Source organism: Xyrauchen texanus, chromosome 14, assembly GCF_025860055.1.
Source record: "Xyrauchen texanus isolate HMW12.3.18 chromosome 14, RBS_HiC_50CHRs, whole genome shotgun sequence".
NCBI lineage: Eukaryota > Metazoa > Chordata > Actinopteri > Cypriniformes > Catostomidae > Xyrauchen > Xyrauchen texanus.
In genome coordinates this window covers 6168887-6189752 of record NC_068289.1, presented here as the reverse complement: position 1 = coordinate 6189752, position 20866 = coordinate 6168887, and the positions used below count along the sequence as shown (strand labels likewise).

At 38.6% G+C, this 20866-nt stretch overlaps 1 protein-coding gene and 1 pseudogene across 1 annotated transcript in view; one reads left to right on the top strand and one right to left on the bottom strand.

Moving 5' to 3' along the window:
* The window catches only part of LOC127655302 (ganglioside-induced differentiation-associated protein 2), a 36846-nt gene extending 36192 nt beyond the window's left edge, over positions 1–654 (bottom strand). The window contains exon 1 of the mRNA XM_052143032.1: positions 496–654. Coding sequence (XP_051998992.1) covers positions 496–509 — 14 coding nt within the window. The 5' untranslated portion in view covers positions 510–654. The remainder of the gene's footprint in view (positions 1–495) is intronic.
* LOC127655070 (WD repeat-containing protein 3-like) lies at positions 508–9381 on the top strand (annotated as a pseudogene).
* The last annotated feature ends 11485 nt before the right edge of the window (positions 9382–20866 follow it).

The following is a 20866-nucleotide window of genomic DNA, read 5'->3' as shown; positions in this document are numbered from 1 at the left end:
ACACAAAAACAGTTCAAGCAATGATAATTCAACAATTTTAATTGGAATGACACAAATGTCGAGTGAAGTTACAAAAGTTACATTTGTGTTACATCGTTGTTCAAGTCGATAATTTACTACCTTTGCCTTTATTGGATGTCACACATGCGACTGAAACGAATGTAGAAGATCTCCTAAACCTCATAAGCAATGTTTTCATAGAGAGGATTGTAGACACAACATAACTCTCATCTTTAAAGAATGTAGCCACATTGTATATGCGCGGTGACTGATTTGGAACGTTATTGCTTTGTAGTAACATTATATATAACTTATTAAATTATAAAAGTAGCATACTGTGCACCATAATGTGAAACTCAAATCAGCAAGTTGTTGTTGTTTATTTACAATATATTTTATGTTATGAGCAGTCGCATTCGGCGAAGAGGATATATATATATATCGAAGAACGAAGTTATCACTAAATGTACCCTGTTTGTTTACAGCATTCGCTACCTGTGGTTCGTCATGGGGTTGACCAAGCAGTATCTGCGCTATGTGGCAAGCGCTTTGTTTGGAGTGATCGGCAGTCAGAAGTCCAACATCGTGTTTGTGACGCTGAGATGTGATGAGAATGTCGCTGTGAACATGTGTTCATATGGGATGTGCCCAAAGCTGAGAAGGTCAAGACTTCATATGTTTTAGATGTGGGTCAATCAACAGACACGTCCACACTTCTGCCCCCAGTCTTTAAAGGGATAGTTCACCCAAAAATGTAAAATCTCTCATTTACTCACCCACATGCCATCCCAGATGTGTATGATTTTCTTTCTTCAGCAGAACACAAACAAAGATTTTTAGAAGTTTATTTCAGCTGAATGGTGACCAGGCCTTTCAAGCTCTAAAAAAAATCACACAAAGACAGCATAAGTGTAATCCATAAGCTTCAGTGGTGGCTCAGTGGTTGAGGCTCAGGGTTACTGACCAGAAGGTTGGGGGTTCAAGCCTCAGCACCACCAAGATGCCACTGCTGGGCCCTTGAGCAAGGCACTTCACTCCAGGTTGCTCCGGGGGATTGTCCCTGTAATAAGTGCACTGTAAGTCGCTTTGGATAAAAGTGTCTGCCAAATGCATAAATATAAATATAAATCCCTGTCTTCAGAAGCAATATAATAGGTGAGGGTGAGAAACAGATCAATATTTCAATCCTTTTTTTTTATTTGTTATTTTTTTTACTATGGACTTTCAGAAGAAAGTCATACACATCTCAACACAGATGGGGTGGCTGTGGCTCATGTGGTAGAGCGGGTCGGCTGCTAATCGTAGGGTTGGCAGTTCAATCCCCGGCCCACATGACTCCACATGCCGAAGTGTCCTTGGGCAAGACACTGAACCCCAAGTTGCTCCCAATGGCAGGCTAGTGCCATTGGTGTGTGAGTGTGAACTCACGAGCCATCGCGTTACTGTACGTTCACACCAGAAGCGGCGAGAGCGTCAAAATTCGCTCTGGCTGCCCTGCCTTCGACGCTCAAGGACGCTCGTGGACACTCTGACGTAGATGAAATAGGCGGCAACGTTTGTTCAGAATGCTTTGTTTTGTGACCTATATTTAAAGGGGCCGCAATTTAAACATCCAGACATGTCGACCATTTACTTTTTGCCGACCTATCACAAGTAGCGTATATCCCCATGAACTCTTTAAAATGTGAAAATAAGAAATCGATCGATGGCAGAAAGTAATTAAAATTATAGTTGTTTGTTATCAAAATAAAATACATTTGTAATAATAACTGTGGTCTTGGTCATATATTACAGGGAAATCCGTCACGGCAATAATTAGTTTCTCCTCCATTTTATCTTCGGAACAAATGTTTGGTGGGAACCAAAGTTTACACGGTTGTGTTCTCTAGACTTCGCTAGAGTGGAGCACTTCTATATTCCAATAGGTTGCCGCCGAACCGCGTCACAGCTCATTACCATAATGTTGACTGCACTTGAACTTCCATCTGACGCCCACGCCACCCAAGACTCGCCGTGCCGCTTCTCGCCGCCGAGAGACGCTGGCTGTCATTGAAAATGAATGACTTCCGGTCGATTTGACGCTCTCGCCACCTCTGGTGTGAACGTACGGTTATAATCTAGCCGCAGCAAGCGTGAGTGCTCGAGGGATGAGCATTCCCACGACAGAGTGTGTATCAGCCGGATGCAGTTTCAGTCTCTACCCCTCAGATCGGGACATTCGTGCAACTCATAGAAGAGGAGAAATGCCAGGTTCAGAGTTTTTAGTTAATTATATGACCAGCTTCCGTATTATTTGAACTTTAATAAAGCTATAATGCATTAAATTTAACTGCATTTAAGATGTAACACCGGGGTGTTTCCTTTAAAGAGCTCCGGCTCTGCTTATTCCACAGCGAGAGTGCTTCTGTATTTACTTATTTGTTATTTTTGTATAATTCCCTTGTACTTTGCGATCTACATAAGATGAAGCTGTTTGGAAATTTTAGAGTGCATCTGGACTGATCTGTGTAATTCTTCCTCTCCTCAGTCAGGCGTGAACTGCAGTGCTGCTCTCACAAGTCATTACAGTTTAATGTGATCTCATGTTACGTTAAATGAGATCAAACGACTATTCACATTTTTTTATTGTCGACTAATCGTTTCAGCCCTATTATACATTGAAACTTTTCTCTGCCATATCACTCAAATTCCTTTCACAACTCTACATATTCAAACCTGGCATGGTTGGGCGTCATTAACGCAAGTAGCATTGGTTCTTGTGTGCCTCATAACCGAATGTGATGTTTAAAGTTTGAATATGCACATTAAGGCTGTCAAATTAAAATTATAGAATCGATCGAATTTAAGATAATGCACACTCGAATGCTAAAATGAGCATTAGAATTTTGGATGTGTGCCAAGCACTGATGATGACTTGCATTCTTGAGCTATTACAGACACAGTGCAATGAATAAAACAGAAAGCGGGTGTTTCAAGACATGTTTTAAAGGTTCCTAAATTGACACATTGTCAAAAAACTGCATTGTTACGGCAGGATACACTAAATACAGCGAGACATGACGCAATGGACAAAAATGTCTGTCTACTGCATGCTTGCAGTACATAGAAAAAGATGGACATGTTGGAGTGACGGACCCCAGAGGTGGAGTTCTTTGGTAGTTCTGTCTTGCTCTCTTATCAGTTCTCACTGTTTAAGCATTAGGTATGCATATTCGAGATGTTTACCGATAGTGGATTTTGTAGATACCTTTAGCTAAGTTGGTAAAGATAATCGATTAATTGACTGACAATTTTCTTAATCGATTTAAAGAATTATTATATGATATATATATTATAATTTTCTATTTGTTTTATATATATATATATATATATATATATATATATATATATATATATATATATATATATATATATATATACAATTATTGTAGTCTTTTCTTACTGTGACGGTCACAGACATAGAGGCTTTAAGATTCCAAAATGAATTAAATCCCAGTTGCAGTTTTTTGTTCAAACCAAACCCCCAAAATAACTGGAAAAAAGATTTGGTGCATAATGTGGGACTTTTAACTGTAAACAAGCCCAAAACACACAAGGGACACTTATTTTAATTTACAGGGACTTGGCTCTGTTTCAGTGCTCCATCGGTAAATCAGTATTAATCTGTAAAACCGATATATCGGTATACCTCTAGTACAACTGTATTTAAATATATATATATATATATATATATATATATATATATATTTTTTTTTTTTTTTTTTTCTAAGCTTTTTATCATCTGGCTGTCTTTATTTCATTAGGAAATCTGTATGTTGTTTTTTCGCTGTAATGTAATTTAGTTTCTAAGACCTATTGACAGCACTAATGCACATGCACAACTGGGATCTGAGTGAGAAGTTTAGTGGATAACTTCCTGGAATTCCCCATTTTTCATTAGTTTTGTGTAGCTTGGTCCTCAGTTTGGTCATTATGTGTCTTCTTTCAGAGTGGGAATATTCCGAACTGAACTGAAACAGCTTCTCAACCCTTCTATGCAGGGACATTCTGACTCTCTTCCAAAGGCTTTGTAAGCTGTCAAGAGAGAATTTGAGGTTTATACTAACGCATTTCACTCTTTGGATTTGATTTGGATTTGTGGAGGATTGTAACTTGGGGTGTGGACAAGACTGTGAAATTCTGGGAATTTGAACTCATAAAGGATGAAGACTCCGGGAAGAACAAGTGAGTTATTATCTGTGATCACGAAACCTTTCAAAGTTTCTGAGCCTCATTGTCTCTTGAGCTCCTTTTTCTATTTGTTTTCTTCTTAGCTTTGAAGTAGTATTGCATTGTGTAATCCCCATGAGACTGACAGTGAAACACACACGCTCCCTGCAGTTAGATGAAGATGTGCTGTGTGCACTATAGTCCTGACCAGAGATTGCTGGCTGTGTCTCTTCTAGACTGTACAGTCAAAATATTTTACACAGACACACTGAAGGTAAATCACATACACAGTGTATAACACTACAATACTTAGCTCACACCAAAACATGCGTCTCCTCTTGTATGTTAAATCCATTTGATCACTTTGTAAAAAATAATAACAAATCTTAGCAGTATCCAATAAAAACTGAATCTGTTATACTTCAATTACATTTATCCCAAGGGTTATTTCACCACTAGTAACAAACGTGAAGTTTGAGTGGAATGCTCACTGTTATTTTAGTTGAGCTTCAGATGTGTGTACTTAGCATGATCTGTGTTACTGTGATCTGTTCTTTCTGAGAGCTGTTTGCCCATTTTCTACACAGCTAATAAAAAGATGACCAGTCTATAATGATGACACGCGAGACGAGAGGAGCGCTGCAGCTCGAGTGTCTGATAGAAACACAGATCACAGCACGGCGATAAAGCTTGTAAATAAGCACAAACTCCAAATCTGTCATTCTCTGTGTGGTCTCAACCAGTCGCGGAAGAGACCCAATCTGAGAGGGACACCGGTTCGAGAGATCAGCCGCCGGCTGATGCGCACTCTAACACGGAGACGCTCGTCTCTCACCCCGCTGTCTGCAGCTCACAACGTCGTCATCATAAGATCATCATGATAAGTGTGAAAAATAACACTAAAATTACAACAACAATAATATATATATATATATATATATATATATATATATATATATATATATTGGTTTTGGATAGACAAGTTTGACAAATGCTTATGAATAATACTTTTCAGTGTTAAAAAAATACTTTTTAATAGTTTTCAGTGACTAAAATCGCATATCGCATTATTAGCCTCAATAATCGCAATATGACATTTTCCCCAAATCGTGTAGCCCTAGTATGGGCTTTTCCTTATTATTCCACCAGATGGCTGTTTTCTATCACATAGCCAGCAGCAAAGTTTAAAACCCTTGTTTTGGCATTATTACATCAGTGGATGATTCATCACTGCATCTGTCACTTACACAACAAATATGATGTGGTCACATGTGTTTCTGACTACCTTTTAACTAATGGGATTTGAGTGATTGAACCACAACATTTTGTACCATGTTTAGTTCCTGCATTTAGCTCTGTGACCGTCTGTGGTCACATCGCCCGAGATGGATGTTAATACTAGGTGTAAACGTGAATACAGTGTCTAATAAATGTTTAGCAAAAGAATGCTGTATAAACTTACCAAATGCCACTAAATAAATAGGTAGTCATGCATACTGTAAGACATAAAACAACACAAATGCTTTGCAGGATGGGAGCTGTGAAGAATAAACAGATTTTTTACTTTCTATATTTTTTCTTGTCATTATATGGACACAAACAGACTGTTCTGTGCCTGGACATATCACACATGAGTACATTTACTGAGACTACACACCCGTTGAACTCTTAAGAATGGCATAATTGATGTGCTAAAGTGGTGTTGGTGGGATGCTTTGTATGTTCTGCAGGACAGCGCTTTAATAGCCACAGGGTCAGCAGACAGAAACGTGAAGATCTGGGGTTTGGACTTTGGAGACTCATGTTTGCACATGATGACAGGTAATAAAAGCTGCACTTGTATAATGATGCATTGCTGGCACACTCTGCTTTTGGTAACATAACCTGTCACCAGTCAGGTTTGTAGTTATATTGTCATTGAAAGTTAGGATGCATCCAATACCAACTGATGACAAGTGCAGTGATTTCTGTATTCGGGTGTCACCCTTTCTACGGTGTTGACATCTCTCCAGTGCATGTGAGCTGTAGCCAGATGATGGCATCTGCCCAGATGGATATTATTTGTCATCTGCCGTTTTCCCTGTTGTCTTCTCCTTTCCAGTGTCATGTTTATTCAGTTTGTCCCCAAAACCCATCTGTTCTTCACTGTGGGAAAGGACAGTAAAATCAAGCAGTGGGATGCAGACAAGTTTGAGCACATCCAGACGTTGGAGGTGAACTGATTGTTGGACAACATTCAATAGGCATTTATCCACAGCCAGAATGAGTTTTCCAAAGGTCGCTTGGATAGAAGTAGCAGTTATAGGCTGAATGGATTAGAGTTATTGACTGAGGTCTAGTCTTTAAATATGCAGCAAAGTCTGATTGCATTTTGTTAGCTGTAGTCTGCTTTTCTTTTATTGATTGCAGGTTTAATCAATATAACTGTAGATGACATATAACATGTCCAATAAACTTTTTATTATTCAACATTAAATGTTAGGTTAAAATGTACATATGTACTTGTAAAGTGTTTGTCTTAGGTCCTAAAAGAGATAGTTCTCCCAAAAATGAAAATGTATTTCGTTCAGTTTATTCACCATCATGCCATCCCAGATGTGTATGCATTCTTCTGCAGAACACAAAGATTTTTAGGAGAATATTTCAGCTCTGATGGTCCTTACAATGCAAGTGAATGGTGATCAGAACTTTGAAGATCTAAAAAACACATTAAAGGAAACATAAAAGTAATCCATAAGACTCTAATGGTTAAATCCATATCTTCAGAAGTGATATAAGTTTGGGTGAGAAACAGATCAATATTTAAGTCCTATAAATCTCCACTTTCGCTTTCACATTCGGTCACATTTTGTAAGTGAAAGTGGAGCTTTATGGTACAAAATCTATTTCTATTCCATACTTATCATATTTCTTCAGAAGACATGGATTAAACCACTGGAGTCATATGGATTTATTTGATGCTACTTTGTGATTTTTAGAGCTTCAAAGGTCTGGTCACCATTCACTTGAATTGTATGACCAACGGAGCTGAGATATTCTCCTAAAAATCTTTGTGTTCAGCAGAAGAAAGAAAGTCATACACATCTGGTATGGCATGAGGTTGAGTAAATGATGAGATAATTTTGATATTTTTTGGGTGAAATATCCCTTTAAAGTGGCTTCCACCTGTTTGAACTTTTTGCCTTTACATGTGCATTTAAAATGAATAGTACAAATAATCCAAATAGTCTTTTGATTATTAAGAGCTATAAAAACGGCATGTACTAGAATTATAGAAGAATATTAATTAAAACATGTCACACCACATACACTGCTTTTTCATGTCAACTTCCTGTAATAACAATGATGCAGCATTATTATACAATTTCTGGCACTGTTTACTATTGTGCTATTTAAATATATATTTTTTTAAATTCATTTTGATGACCCTGAATGTTCCCCAGGGTCAACATCATGAGGTCTGGTGCCTGGCCATCAGTCCACACATGATAAGTCCCTCAGTCTGTGGGAGAGAACAAGGGAACCCATCATCCTGGAGGAAGAGAAGGAAATGGTGAGTGGTTGGTTGTTTTTCTTTTGTAGATTAACACTCAGCACAGATCTGGAGCCTGTACCATGAAGGCGGTTTAGGTGGCTAGCCAGGTACATTTTAGTTTAGTTTGCTTCAACACTGGGTTTTTGTTACCACAAAAGGTAGGTTGGTTTTTACTGGTCTTCATTGCATTGTAAGTGACAGAGCAGCTTTTGTTCTGGGTAACAGATCGCTAACAGATACTGAACCAATCAGTTGTGAGCAAACTGTCATCTCTGATGTCACTCCCCTGTATCTGTATCTTTTAATGAGCACTTTAAAGAAAGAATTTTTGAAATCCACAAAATTATCTCTTCTTGATAATTAATTATTTGAGAGTCAAAAATACAGATTTTCAGCAGATGGAGTGTTGCATTTTATTTATATGCACTTTGTTTTCCCAGTTATTTTCCTTACATTTTTTCTACACTTGAAATATAAAATCTATGAAACCTAATATAATATTATCTATAAAATAGCTAGTAAGATGGGTCAATACAATGCTGTATTATTACAGGATTGGTCAATTACCAATCCTGTAACCTAAGGTTGTGATTAATTGCAACTCTCAGATTTCAGATCTCAGATGTGACAGATGAATCTTCTCATAGTTGCAGAATTTACTTTGGGTCACACTTTATATTACAGTGTTCATGTCACTGTACAGTTTCATAAGTTCTACTGAGTAAGGGGCCGTTTAGTAACATTCTGTAGCAGTAAAATGACTTTGCTTGTACTATGTTGTAATTGTAAGTAAATGGTATGTATGTAGCAGTAAATAGTAAGTCTTTAACACATACCTTCGTTTAAAGCAATAGTGCAATGGCATGCCTGGAATTTCATATACAAAATTAAGCAAACTTAGGTGATATGTAATTGTGGTATTCCATTCCACCAAGAAAACTACCTAGTATCATCATTTTTGAAGCACACCTGTATATACACCTAGTTTAAATCTGTATTATAATGTAATGTGTACAAACTGAAGTACATGACTGATATTTTTTCCTCAGGAAAGAGAAGAAGAGTTTGAAGAGTCACTGGCTAAAGGTGATGATCCCATGGTAAGTGTTACTCTTAAACTTAAAAGATCAGTTATGTCTCTTTTTAGTCTCTGTGTGGTCAGCGTTTTCTCCTGTGTCTTGCAGAACCCTGGAGAGACCAAAGTAGAGGCAGAGCCCGCTGAGAAAAAGACCATTGAGACCGTGAAAGCTGTGAGTCTCCAGCTCTGTAGAGCTAAAGAGCTCTTCTCCTTTATGTACAGTAATATATATATATGACATCTCTGTTGTCTTTCTGCAGGCAGAGGGCAAAATTGGGGATCTAGAGCTTTATAGAGAGGAAAGTAAAAAGCTTTAGGAGCACAGAGCTGCTTGTGAGGCAGCGGGGAAAGAGGTATTATATATTCCAGAAATGAGAGAGATGCACATTAAGTCCATTAAGTCATGCAAATAAAAGATTCTATTAAGTGTAACATGAACCTCTTGATCCAAAACAATCCATAAGGTCTTTTTTATTTTGGCTGTTGGTTTGAAAGGTTCATACAATAAAAAGTTTGTCTAATGATGCTGTATCTTTAGTTGGACACAGTTTTAACTACAATTAAGGGGTACAACTTTACCCCCCCCCCAAAAAAAAAAAAAAAAAAAAAGAATTCTGTAATTCAAAACCTGTATGACTTTGTTTATTGTGGAACACAAGAGGATTGACCCTGAAGAAATGTTACTCTTTTATTCCATACAATGAAAGTGAATAGGGACTGAGGCTATCGGTCTATTCTCAACCATGGCTTATGAAACCTTGCTCCAGAGAAGGAAGCAGTATGAACCCCGAGTTGTGGCGTCACATGTACAATGTGACATAATGCAGTGCTAGAATGTTAGGGTGAGATGTTTAGCAACAGACAAACAAATGCTATTTTCATCCTACCTCCGTATACAGCCTCCGGAGGCAGCATTTTCTGGTTTCGGACACGGCCTTGAAGTTGCTCTGCACGCTTGTCCAAGTCCAGCATGAGCAGCAATCTCCCGGCCTGGATCGCCTACTTGGATTGTCATGGACTGACCATCATGATTTGTAACTCAGAGGATCTTTTGATAATGATCCTGAAGTTTTGATTCTGGCTGATTGAATACGCACTTCAGAGGAAGATATTAGATGAGCACTCGATGGGAAGAAAACACTGGATTTTTGTGAGGTTTGTGAATTACATCTGCTTAAACGAGATATCTGCATATTTGCAAATGGTATATAATAGTTTTATTGATATTTGCCTTTTAATCATTAGACAAGACAGTTAAAAGTTACAAGGAACTGTTGTGAAGAGAGAATGAAACAGGCAAGCACTTTAACATTATTATTTATGAGCTCAAATTCATCTGCCGCGGCTCTGATTTGCAGACCTTTTAAATTACATTGTATTGCACACCGGTCTATTATTGTAGTAACACGATGGCACATAACAAGAAAACAAACCATGACTGGTTGTTTACAAGATTTTCAGCACCCTCAAGATTCAAATCGAACTTTAAAATTTAGTGCCCGATGCCAATAATTAAAAAGTCAAAATATGGGACGATTTATTGGCCTCGGCGATATATCTGTCTACAACTATTTGTAATGCTATATTTGGTTAATGCACAGCTGTAGAATATTTATTAAAGGAATATTCCATCTTTTATACAAGTTAAGCTCAATCGACAGAATTTGAGGCATAATATTGATTACCACAATAAATGATTTTGAGTCGTCCGTCCTTTCTTAAATAAAAAGCAAAAATCAGTGGGACACTTACAATAGAAGTGAATGGGGCTAGTTTTTGAGGGTTTTTCACAGAAATGTGAATCATATAATTTTATAAAAGCACTTGCAATTCTTCTGTTAAAACTGTGTAGTTACTTAGCTGTAAAGTTTTTTCATTTGTAATTTTCTTACAGTCATTTAAAGGTTTAGGCTTTACAGTGTTATGGACCAACACAATCTCTAAAGTGCAAGCGATCAGGATTGAGTCCTGCTTTTTTACAATAAAGAGCTGTTTCATCCACTCTGACCACACTATTCATGTGATGAGGTTGTGTAAGCTCTGTATTCTCATGTTCTCAGGATATCCTTGGCTTTAACAGTGGTGGTCTTCAGTTCCTGCAGCGTGAGATCGAGAGCAAAGAGGATGTGATGTTCTTTGCTGATGCTACAGAGCATTTCGAGAAGAGAAAGTGGTGGAGTGGTGGTGGCGTATTGGCTAAAGCACAGGGCTGTTAATCAGAAGGTTGCTGGTTCGAACCCCACAGCCACCACCCTTGTGTCCTTGAGCAAGGCACTTAACTCCAGGTTGTTCCGGGGGGATTGTCCCTGTAATAATTGCACTGTAAGTTGCTTTGGATAAAAGCGTCTGCCAAATGCATAAATGTAAATGTAAATGTAGAAAGAGAAGGAAACGTGAAAGAGCCATTCTAACAATCTTGCGAAAAGATTTGTCAAAACTAAAGTTCAGCCATGTCTCTCAACCGTTATAACAGACTCCATTGCTCAAGAAGTGACATGCTGGCAGCTCTTATGTAATTTGTACATGTCTGAAGTCCATATAAGTGAATTTCCCACAGGTCAATTTAATTGGTTTTGTTCTTAAAATGTCCAGACCATTGGAGTCTGAATATACACTATATGGACAAAAGAATTGGGACACCTACACATTACACCTAAAGGAGTTTTATGACATCCCATTCTAAATCCATAGGCATTAATATCGAATTGGTCTCCCCTTTTAAGCTATAACAGCTTCCACACTTCTGGGAAGGCTTTCTACAAGATTTTGGGAGTGTGTCTGTTGGAATTTTTGCCCATTCTACCAGAAGAGCATTTGTGAGGTCAGACACCGATTTTGGACAAGAGGGCTCGGCTCGCAATCTCTGTTCTAGTTCATTCTCATACAAAGGTGTTCAATGTGGTTGAGGTCAGGGCTCTTTGCGGGCCAGTCAAGTTCTTCCACACCAAACTCATCCAACCATGCCTTTATGGACCTTTCTTTGTGCACTGGGGCACAGTCATGCTGGAACAGAAAAGGTTCTTCCCCAACATGTTTCAACACAGTTGGAAACATAGAATTTTACAAAATGTCTTGGTAAGCTGAGGTATTAACATTTCCCTTCAGTGGAACTAAGGGTCCTAGGCCAACCCTAGAAAAACAACCCAATAGCATTATCCCTCCTCCACCAAACTTTACAGTTGGCACAATGCAGTCAGACAGAAAATGTTCTCCTGGCATTCACCAAACCCAGACTCGTCCATCAGACTGCCAGATAGAGAAGCGTGATTCGTCACTCCACAGAACACATTTACACTGCTCCAGGGTCCAGTGGCGGCGTGCTTTACACCACTCCATCCAATGCTTGGCATTGTGCTTGGCGATTTAAGGCTTGCATACAGCTGCTTGACCATGGAAACCCATGCCATGAAACTCCCGGTGCACAGTGTTTGTGCTGATGTTAATACCAGAGGAGATTTGGAACTCTGCAGTTATTGAGTCAGCAACAATTCAGCTATGTGCCTCAGCACTCGGCGACCCCGCTCTGTAACTTTATGTGGTCTGCCTCTTCGTGGCTGAGTTGTTATGGTTCCTAAACGCTTCCACTTTACAATAATACCACTTACAGTTGATAGTGGAATACCTAGGAAGAAAGAAATTTCACGAACTGACTTGTTGCAACGGTGGCATCCTATTACATTACCACGCTCAAATTCATTGAGCTCTTTAGAACGACCCATTCTTTCACAAATGTTTATTAAGGCAGACTGCATGGCTAGGTGCTTGATTTTATACACCTGTGGACTGAATGAAACACCCGAATTCAATGATTAAGAGGTGGGGCCCAATACTTGTGTCCATATAGAGTACTTGCATATGACAAAAGATACGTGCTGCTGCTTTCTGGCCATTTGATTAGACTTTACACAACACTAGACGTTTTACTGCTGTTTTATTACAAAATATTTATCAGACATGCACTGATGGACTTGGGATTTAATGACAAGGACTGTAAGTGGATAATGATGTTCATATGTTAAAGTAATTCTTAGAAACAGAAACGTTACCTCAAAAGAATAGTTCATCCAAGATTAAAAATGATTTCATTATTTACTCTGACCCTCATGTCGTTCCAAACCCATATGCTGTTATTCTTTGTGTGTATCACTAAAAGGAAAAATGTACAATTTTCATGCTGGTCTTATCCATAAATTGATAGTCAAGTTCCAGAAAGAGAAAAAGAGCACAATAAATGTGCCTTAAAAGTAGTTCATATGGCTCCTGTGCTATATTTCTGAAGCCAAACTAGCTTTGTGCGACAGAACTTTAAGTCCTTATCCTTGGGATGTGCAAGCGTAATCGATTAATCAAGTACTTAGCAGAATATAGGTTTGAAATGACATGAGAGTGAGTAAATAATGTAATTTATTTTCATTTTTGGTCAATAAAACCGTTAAATGCATACTTCAGGTCTTTAGTAACCTGGGACCTTATTCCACCTCCTTTACCTCATCCATTTCTTTTAGTTCTGCCCAAACTTATTTGGTATTTCTCAATCTTTTAAGAATCATCAAATAATAGAAAATAATAAAAAAAATTCTAATTGTTTTATTACCAATAGTGTATAGGGGCTTTAGTGTCCTAAGATATGTAATAGTGTCACAAGGATTATTTAGCCTACACTATTATTTTTAGGATTATTTCATATCAATATATGTTTACTCTCAAAGGATATCCATTTCTTTATTACCAGACAAATTGGTACTACATTCATAGAAATTACTACGATCATGTAGATTTTCTGTGCAATGGTGGTGAATAATCAGTATCCCATATGCGTGTACCAGGGTTTCCGTTGTCCGGTAATTACCGGACATTGGCCGGTAAAAAAATTAAATGTCCGACAAAATTAAATCTCTCCGGTCAAATTGTCCGATTAAAATTGCCTAATAATCCCGTCCCCCTAACACAATCTGAATTTCAGAATAAGCCTAAAATGTATAAAGCAAAAATACACCGATCTCTTGCTATGTTATAAAGGAACAGGCTCTATCGTTTGAAAGTTATGAAACAACATCGCATGCTGCATTTCAAATAAAGCGCACGCCTAAAACGGCTGCAATATAGACCTAAACAACGAACGATTGAGTGAGACGTTTCAAATATGGCCAGGCCCAGGCAGACTAGCTTTAAAAGCTTTTTCAGAGGCCAGACGATGGTGAATCAGGAACATCTCATTATAGATAGATCAGTGCTTCTAATCCGCGCATTCGTGCAGTTTTTTCTCTATCATCAAAACTGAATAGCCTATGTTCATCAGTGCATGGTTACAGTCTATATCAAGCAGGGACACGTTTGTGTGCATTTTATTTTGTGATTTCACCGGAATTAATAGAGAGTCTCCGCAACGGCGATAGATTGAAACGCGCGTCCTAGTGAAGATTGCGCAACTCGCGCAGCGCGTCGTCCATGCAACTGATAGCAGCGGACACGAGCGCTCGCTTGATTTCAAAAACAACAGATTTTAGCGCTAGATCTCTTATTTAATAACGGACTAAATGAATGATCTGCTAGTTAACTGGAGATGTTTTATTTATTTGTATTAGGTACATCCGTGCCTCAATGTTTCAAAAAGTGAATGTGTATGAAACCACAGTAAAAAACAATTGGCGTTGATTGACGCCAATCGGACGTTCATGTTTTTTTTTCTCGTCTATTTGAAAGTTAAGCTAATAATAATATGTTGCATTCTATACGGCCTGATTATGTCATTTTTTAAGTTACATAGACTGCCTCCAGTTTTCCTCAACTTGACTAATTAAGAGGCGATATATTTGACCGGCATATCATCAAAATGTCCGTAAAACGAAACCTCTGCCGGTCACTTTGACCGGCACCATTTTTTTCTAGCGGAAACTCTGGCGTGTACATAGTATGCATGTTATTTGTTTCTCAAGGTGGCTCTGTTGTCATTGTTATTTGATGAAGTAGCAGCATGGAAGTAAACTATAGCAAGTTTAACACATGAACGGTATGATTTTGCTATTGAGGGCGGCTGCCCACCCTGCCCTCCCTGTAGTTATGCCCCTGGGTGAGACATCAGGAGACGTGCACATGCTCAAATTCTCCTCACTGATCATTTGAAGCCAATAAAAATAGAGAAGATTTTCAGTTGTAATAAACAGATTAATTTAGCTCAGTCAGAGTCTGTCACTTTCATTTCTCAGTCCTGCCACAGCTCTGGTGGCAGTAGTTTTACGGTTTAAGATTGACACAGACTTTGACTGATGCTGCTCCTCTTCAGGTTATCACTTGTGAGTTAAAAACAATTCTCACCCACCTCACACCTTATTTTCCTACTATGTGTTAATGTCTAATCATCAGTGTTTTGGAAATGAAACAAGCCTGTAAAGACACCCTTTTTTCAGATCTGTTCAATCTAATAGTAATGAAAAAAGCAATTTAAATTTGTATTTATAAAGCCGTAAAAAAGCTTACAGCATTTTATGAGGCTGGTCTGGGTCTCAAAGCTATAAATGTCACACCTACCAATATTAAAATTTCCTTAGGAAAAGCTTGAAGTTAAACGCCTGAGAACATGCTCCGTGTTAAATCTGCCCTGTGGACAGTACTGTGTCTCAAACAGGAAGTACTTATCACACAGACGTGTTCTCTTTCTAACATTTGTTCGGTATCTTACTATGGGAATTCGCCTCGGGCGTGTCTGACACTGGAAGCAATGACATCACGTATGTCAGCTGACAGACCAATCACAGCAGTAATAAAGTAGCCCACCTCCCTATATAAAAGACACAGCCACAGGTCTGTTCTTCATTCTTGTTCTCTTCCCTTTGAAGATTATTGGAAGCTATCTTCAGCAGAACTCACAAGGAGTGGATGCTAAACTGTTAGTTAGACGAGCCGTTCAGGTATGTTGCAGAGCACAGCTTTTTTCTTTTGCAAATATATTCACTGTCGAAGTTAATATACTTTTCTGCTGTGTTGATATTGATTCTCCGGGTATAAACCAGCACTTCAAGGTGGGTTTACATATTTTTTGGTAGAGTTAAAAGTGGTTATAGCTTCGACCCTCTTCTGCACATCATGGTGGTGTGGTAGATCAGCTGGTCTTAACACATTAAGGAGAGATCCGGGGATTTACACAGAATCGAGTGGCACGTTGTGGTGAACTGGCTCTGTGTTCATGAGCTCAGGTTTCTGTAATGGCGAATGCGAGCTCACCGTGTGCATGTGGATCTATGATCTTGCCCAAGGATTCCCACCCACTCTGTATCGTCTCGGGGTCAGACATGCGCAGGCTGCACTCGCTAATCCCGAGTGTTGCCCACACCGTTCCCGGTTTATACAGTACGTTTTGGAAAGGAGGGTGTGGGTTGTGGCATCGAATAATGTGGATCCCTGTTTTACTGCCTCCCCTCTTTGAATCTGCCCCTTTGGCGGGGGACAGAGAAGATGAGGCTTATGACGATTATCGCCTTTTAGAGGACGATGGTGAGGAGGATGAGGATTATGCTATTCTCCCCGCTCATTCTCAGCCAGGCAGCATGATGGACGCATCCCCCTCTCCTGTCCAGGGAGAGCTGGACCTGGTTGAAATGTGTAGATGGGCAGCAGCCAAACTCTCCATCAAATAGCAGTCACAGCAGGTGGGTCAGGTTGCAGAGAGAGACCTGTATGACAGTAAACGGCTGCTTTCTCGTGCTGTCTCAGTAAAACAACTGATTCCTGCCGTCCCAGTGTGCATCGCGGAGATGCAATATTTTTGGGACAAGCCGTTTTCTCACAGAGTGCCTGTTAAAGTTTTCTCTAGGCTGGATGTGCATCCTCTGGTTGAGACATCGGTGGTGAATCACGTGGCCTTTTCGTCCACTCCCCCTTCATTGACGTGGTGGACTGAGAGACTGTCAGCCTACATTTATCAGAAGATCTACCAATCTTCAGCCTTAGCCATAAGGGCCCTTAATGCCACCTCGCTCCTCACAGCATATCATGCCATGCTGATGGAGGAGATGGGGCAGCAAATTGACCGCAGCATGGGTCTCGCCATAGTGGACAAACGGGCTCTTTGGCTGGGTTTGTCAGAGAGAGCAAGAGCGAGAAGACTGACTTCATGGATGCCCCGGTGGAACCGAAAGCCCTTTTCAGGGCTATGGCTTCTACGATGTGGCAGCAGTGCAATTCAAGGAAGAAAGAGGATTTAGAGCAGCAATCCCCAGCAGTGGAATTGAAGCTGCTTTCGCTAAAGGCAGCATTGTTACTGGCTCTTACTACCATGAAGCGAGTCCGGGAACTCCATGCTTTGTCGGTACATCACTTTTGTATGTTCTTTGCAGTGGATTTGTCGATTGTCTCTTAAAACAATGATATCTCCAAATACTGTAGTTCTCCAACACTTAGTCATCTGATTTAAAGCATCTACTGCCCATTTTTCACCCATAACATATTTTCCTCTATTGCTTTGACAGGACGTCAGTGATTGTGTCACTCCTTAAGGATAATGTTTATGAACAAACAATTGTGCAGGTGTTTCTTGATTTATTGCTATATATTTATCCAAACCTTTTTCAAAGAAGAAAAATTAAAAAGTGTGAAGTACAGTCAAAACAAATCAAAACGGACCACCACAAAACTGAGTAATCTTGTTCGCGAAGCCTGTAGCACACATTTTCAGTGTGTAGGAAGTAATTTATGCTAAAGTACAGTAATCTGGGATTGAATTGCTCAAAGGCGCAATGGTGATGGCTCATGGTTTACCTCAAGCAGTGTTACAATCTAATTTCAGTTCCCATTTTAGTCCACTTGGTTAATCAAATATCACATAATGTGTTGTACCTGGTTTCCCTCCTTCAGGGAACAGTAGGCATATACAATGTTACATGTCTACTCCATATCTAGAACCATTAAACAAGTCTTGGCAGAGGATGGTATTCACTCATTGACCACTAGGTTATGGGTGATGAAACAGAAAAAAATGATAAAAGCAGGAACATCCAACAGCAAAAAAGCTCAATGTGGGTTCCCGTCCAAATTGTTATCAGAAAAAGAGAGAAAAGTCGGCATGGTATGGTTCCAAAATTAGAAAAATGTAATGTTCTCACCTAGTCTTTATATATATATATATATATATATATATATATATATATATATTTATTTATTTTTATTTATTTTTTTTATTTTTTTATTTATGTGTTTATTTTTATGCCATGAGTCTCAACCCCTAAGTCCGGTCAGTTCCTTATTCATTAGGCCACTGGGGCTGTCCAGATGTTATCAATGTTCATACATTTACATGTATACATTTGGTAGACACTTTTATTCAAAACAGTGCTTTAAAGTGTACATTACAGATAACCTTTTTAAGCACCGACTAAACAGAGCCAGGCCTGGTCTCAAGAGATCTGCTATAGACCTGAAAGAGGGGGTTTATATATGATCTCTTTGAAACTTCCATTGGTTGTTTTGTAGGCGAGAGAAGCAAAAAGATCTTTTCAGGTCTGTACAAGATAAGTGCTCCTTTCATCAATTCTGGGAATCAAAAACATGACCCACGTTGCTAGTGACATGCTATAGCAGTTGAGCAACACTAGCAATAATTTGTTATTAAATTATGCAAAACTTAAGACTAAAAAAATTATTCTCCTTTATTTAGGAAGCTAATTAATTAATGAAGACTAAGCGCATACGTTAATATTTGTTTGTTGTATGACTTGGAGGAAACACTGGGTGGCAGCATTGCTTTTCCAAAAATCTTTTCTGACCAAGCTACATCAACATGGCCATCCATCCAAATGCATCTTTTTTTTACAGAGCGGGTGGATGTGAGTGAGGCTTGTATTATGAAATATGACTTTTTATAAACGCAAGTTGATATTACATCAACCCGGCAAAACTCGGTATGAAAATGTTTGTGCTCAATTAACTTTTTCGAAACTTCTGTTAGCATTGAGGCTACAAACTCTTGTTTTTTTTATTATATATATATATATATATATATATATATATATATATATATATATATATATATATATATAAATACAATACCCACACTTTCTCCTCCACTCTCTCACTTTTAATCCATCATTCTAGTTTACATTTTATTCACTCACCTTAATTGTTTTTTTTCTGTTAGTCCCTGCTAGCAACCATTGCAATGTTTTAAGTCACCTCATACTGCCACCACTGAATTCACTCCAACTATGAAAATTATTTCAAACAATAACAGATGACATGTGGTCCAGTGTTTACATTTAAATTGGGGTAAAACAACCAAGGTCAAATTTCAGGATTTACTTGTGTCAGTTGGTCCTCCTCTCCTTTCTGGTCCACCAAGTATAAATTCACCAAAGTTGTGGAGACCGTTTCTCATTTTGAAAGCACTCCATTGCTACGTGAACCCACATTCTCTTGCTTCACCACACATGCACAGACAGAAGTTTTTAAGAGCTCTCCACAGAAATCCACACAGCTGATGTAATTAGTCATTTTAGAGTCATGCACTTCATAACACTCCCTATAAACAGACATTCAATCCTTTACTCAGTGTTCACTGTTTATCCTGTCATTTTACAATCTGTTCTGGACCACTCTTGGTTTATCTTTCCCCAACAATAATGCTCCTATACTACGCCAAAGGAATGCAGTTCATTTGTCCAATTAAACAAGGAAAATAAATACAGATCGATTATGGACACACAACTTTTACATTTACGACACATATATAGCAGGGTGTGACAAATGAAAAATGTCCTTGACATGTTTTTCAAAGGTTTGATCTACATCATTATCTAAATATATCCAGACATAAATCTGTATTACACTAGCAAAGCGACTTTGCGTTTGTTTGAGCCCTCCAGTGAGCGTGAACAACTGTTTTCTATCTCACACAGAAACTTAACGTATTGACAACAATCTGAATGGCTATGAATCACAGCACTGTGCTCTGACTAAAATTAGAATGGGAACATATGTTCTCCAAATAAGAATGTATAGCACACAACTAACGTATAGGAAAACAATTGACCAAATATACACAATAAATGTTTAAGACATATTAAACTGGCTGTACATCTATTCCTCACAGCCTCGTTTTCATTCACATCAAATTAAATGTGGTATCTATCAAACTGGTCTATGGTAGAAAAGGACCTGACTTTCTTCCTTCTCAAATTCTAACAAAATAAAATGGTTGAATACAGAGTCACGCCTCTTATGTTATTCACCCATTGTGCATGAGTTGGCTTTAAAGAGATGTCTACAGAAACATTATAGGCTACATGCTACATTTTTAAGTAAAACAAATACGTATGGTTGGGCTCAGCTGTCTGGCAACAGGTGTGGCACCAGAAATCTAACATCAGTGATTATGAGCCGAGGATCAGATGGGATGATTGGATCTCATCTCATAGGGATCTCTTTGTTTTGTCCACCAATCTGTTTGGATTTTGTATGCTGTTGGAAACAGATGTAATTATCTCCAATTAATGGATGTTTGTAAAGGTCATTATGGTCTGATTCTATAAACATCTTTGCGTGAGTGAAGTCTAAGATAGCCAGACAGCGTTTCAGGACAACAGCAGTCACAGCTAAGAATCTGTTTAGATCAGTGTATTTGTGAGACTCAAATGTTCAGGAAATATGCAGTGATCAGTTGGACACTAAGAGCATTCAAAGAACGCCTGTGAAGTTCCTTTGGCTGAGTACTGCCATTGAGACTCAATATATTGGTGCAGAGCCTGTGAAAAATTGAAAGTAAACCATGTAAAAAATGATCCATAAAAACGAAATTATACAAGTAAAAAAGTCTGTGAAAGGTTATATTCATTAGAGACTATATGGTTTTTCTTTTTACTGGAAAAGTATGGAGCCCCACATGTCGGAATTGCCTCAGGGATGAGATATTCATTCCTGACCTGAGTATGGTCAATCTCCTTTAAGGTTTGCTTTTAAAAAAAAGGCGGAGGGCAAAATAAAAATGTCATGAAGGCATGCAAGCTGTCAGAACCTTCCCTCCCCCATATTAGTCCTGAAAAGACCACCCAGACTGC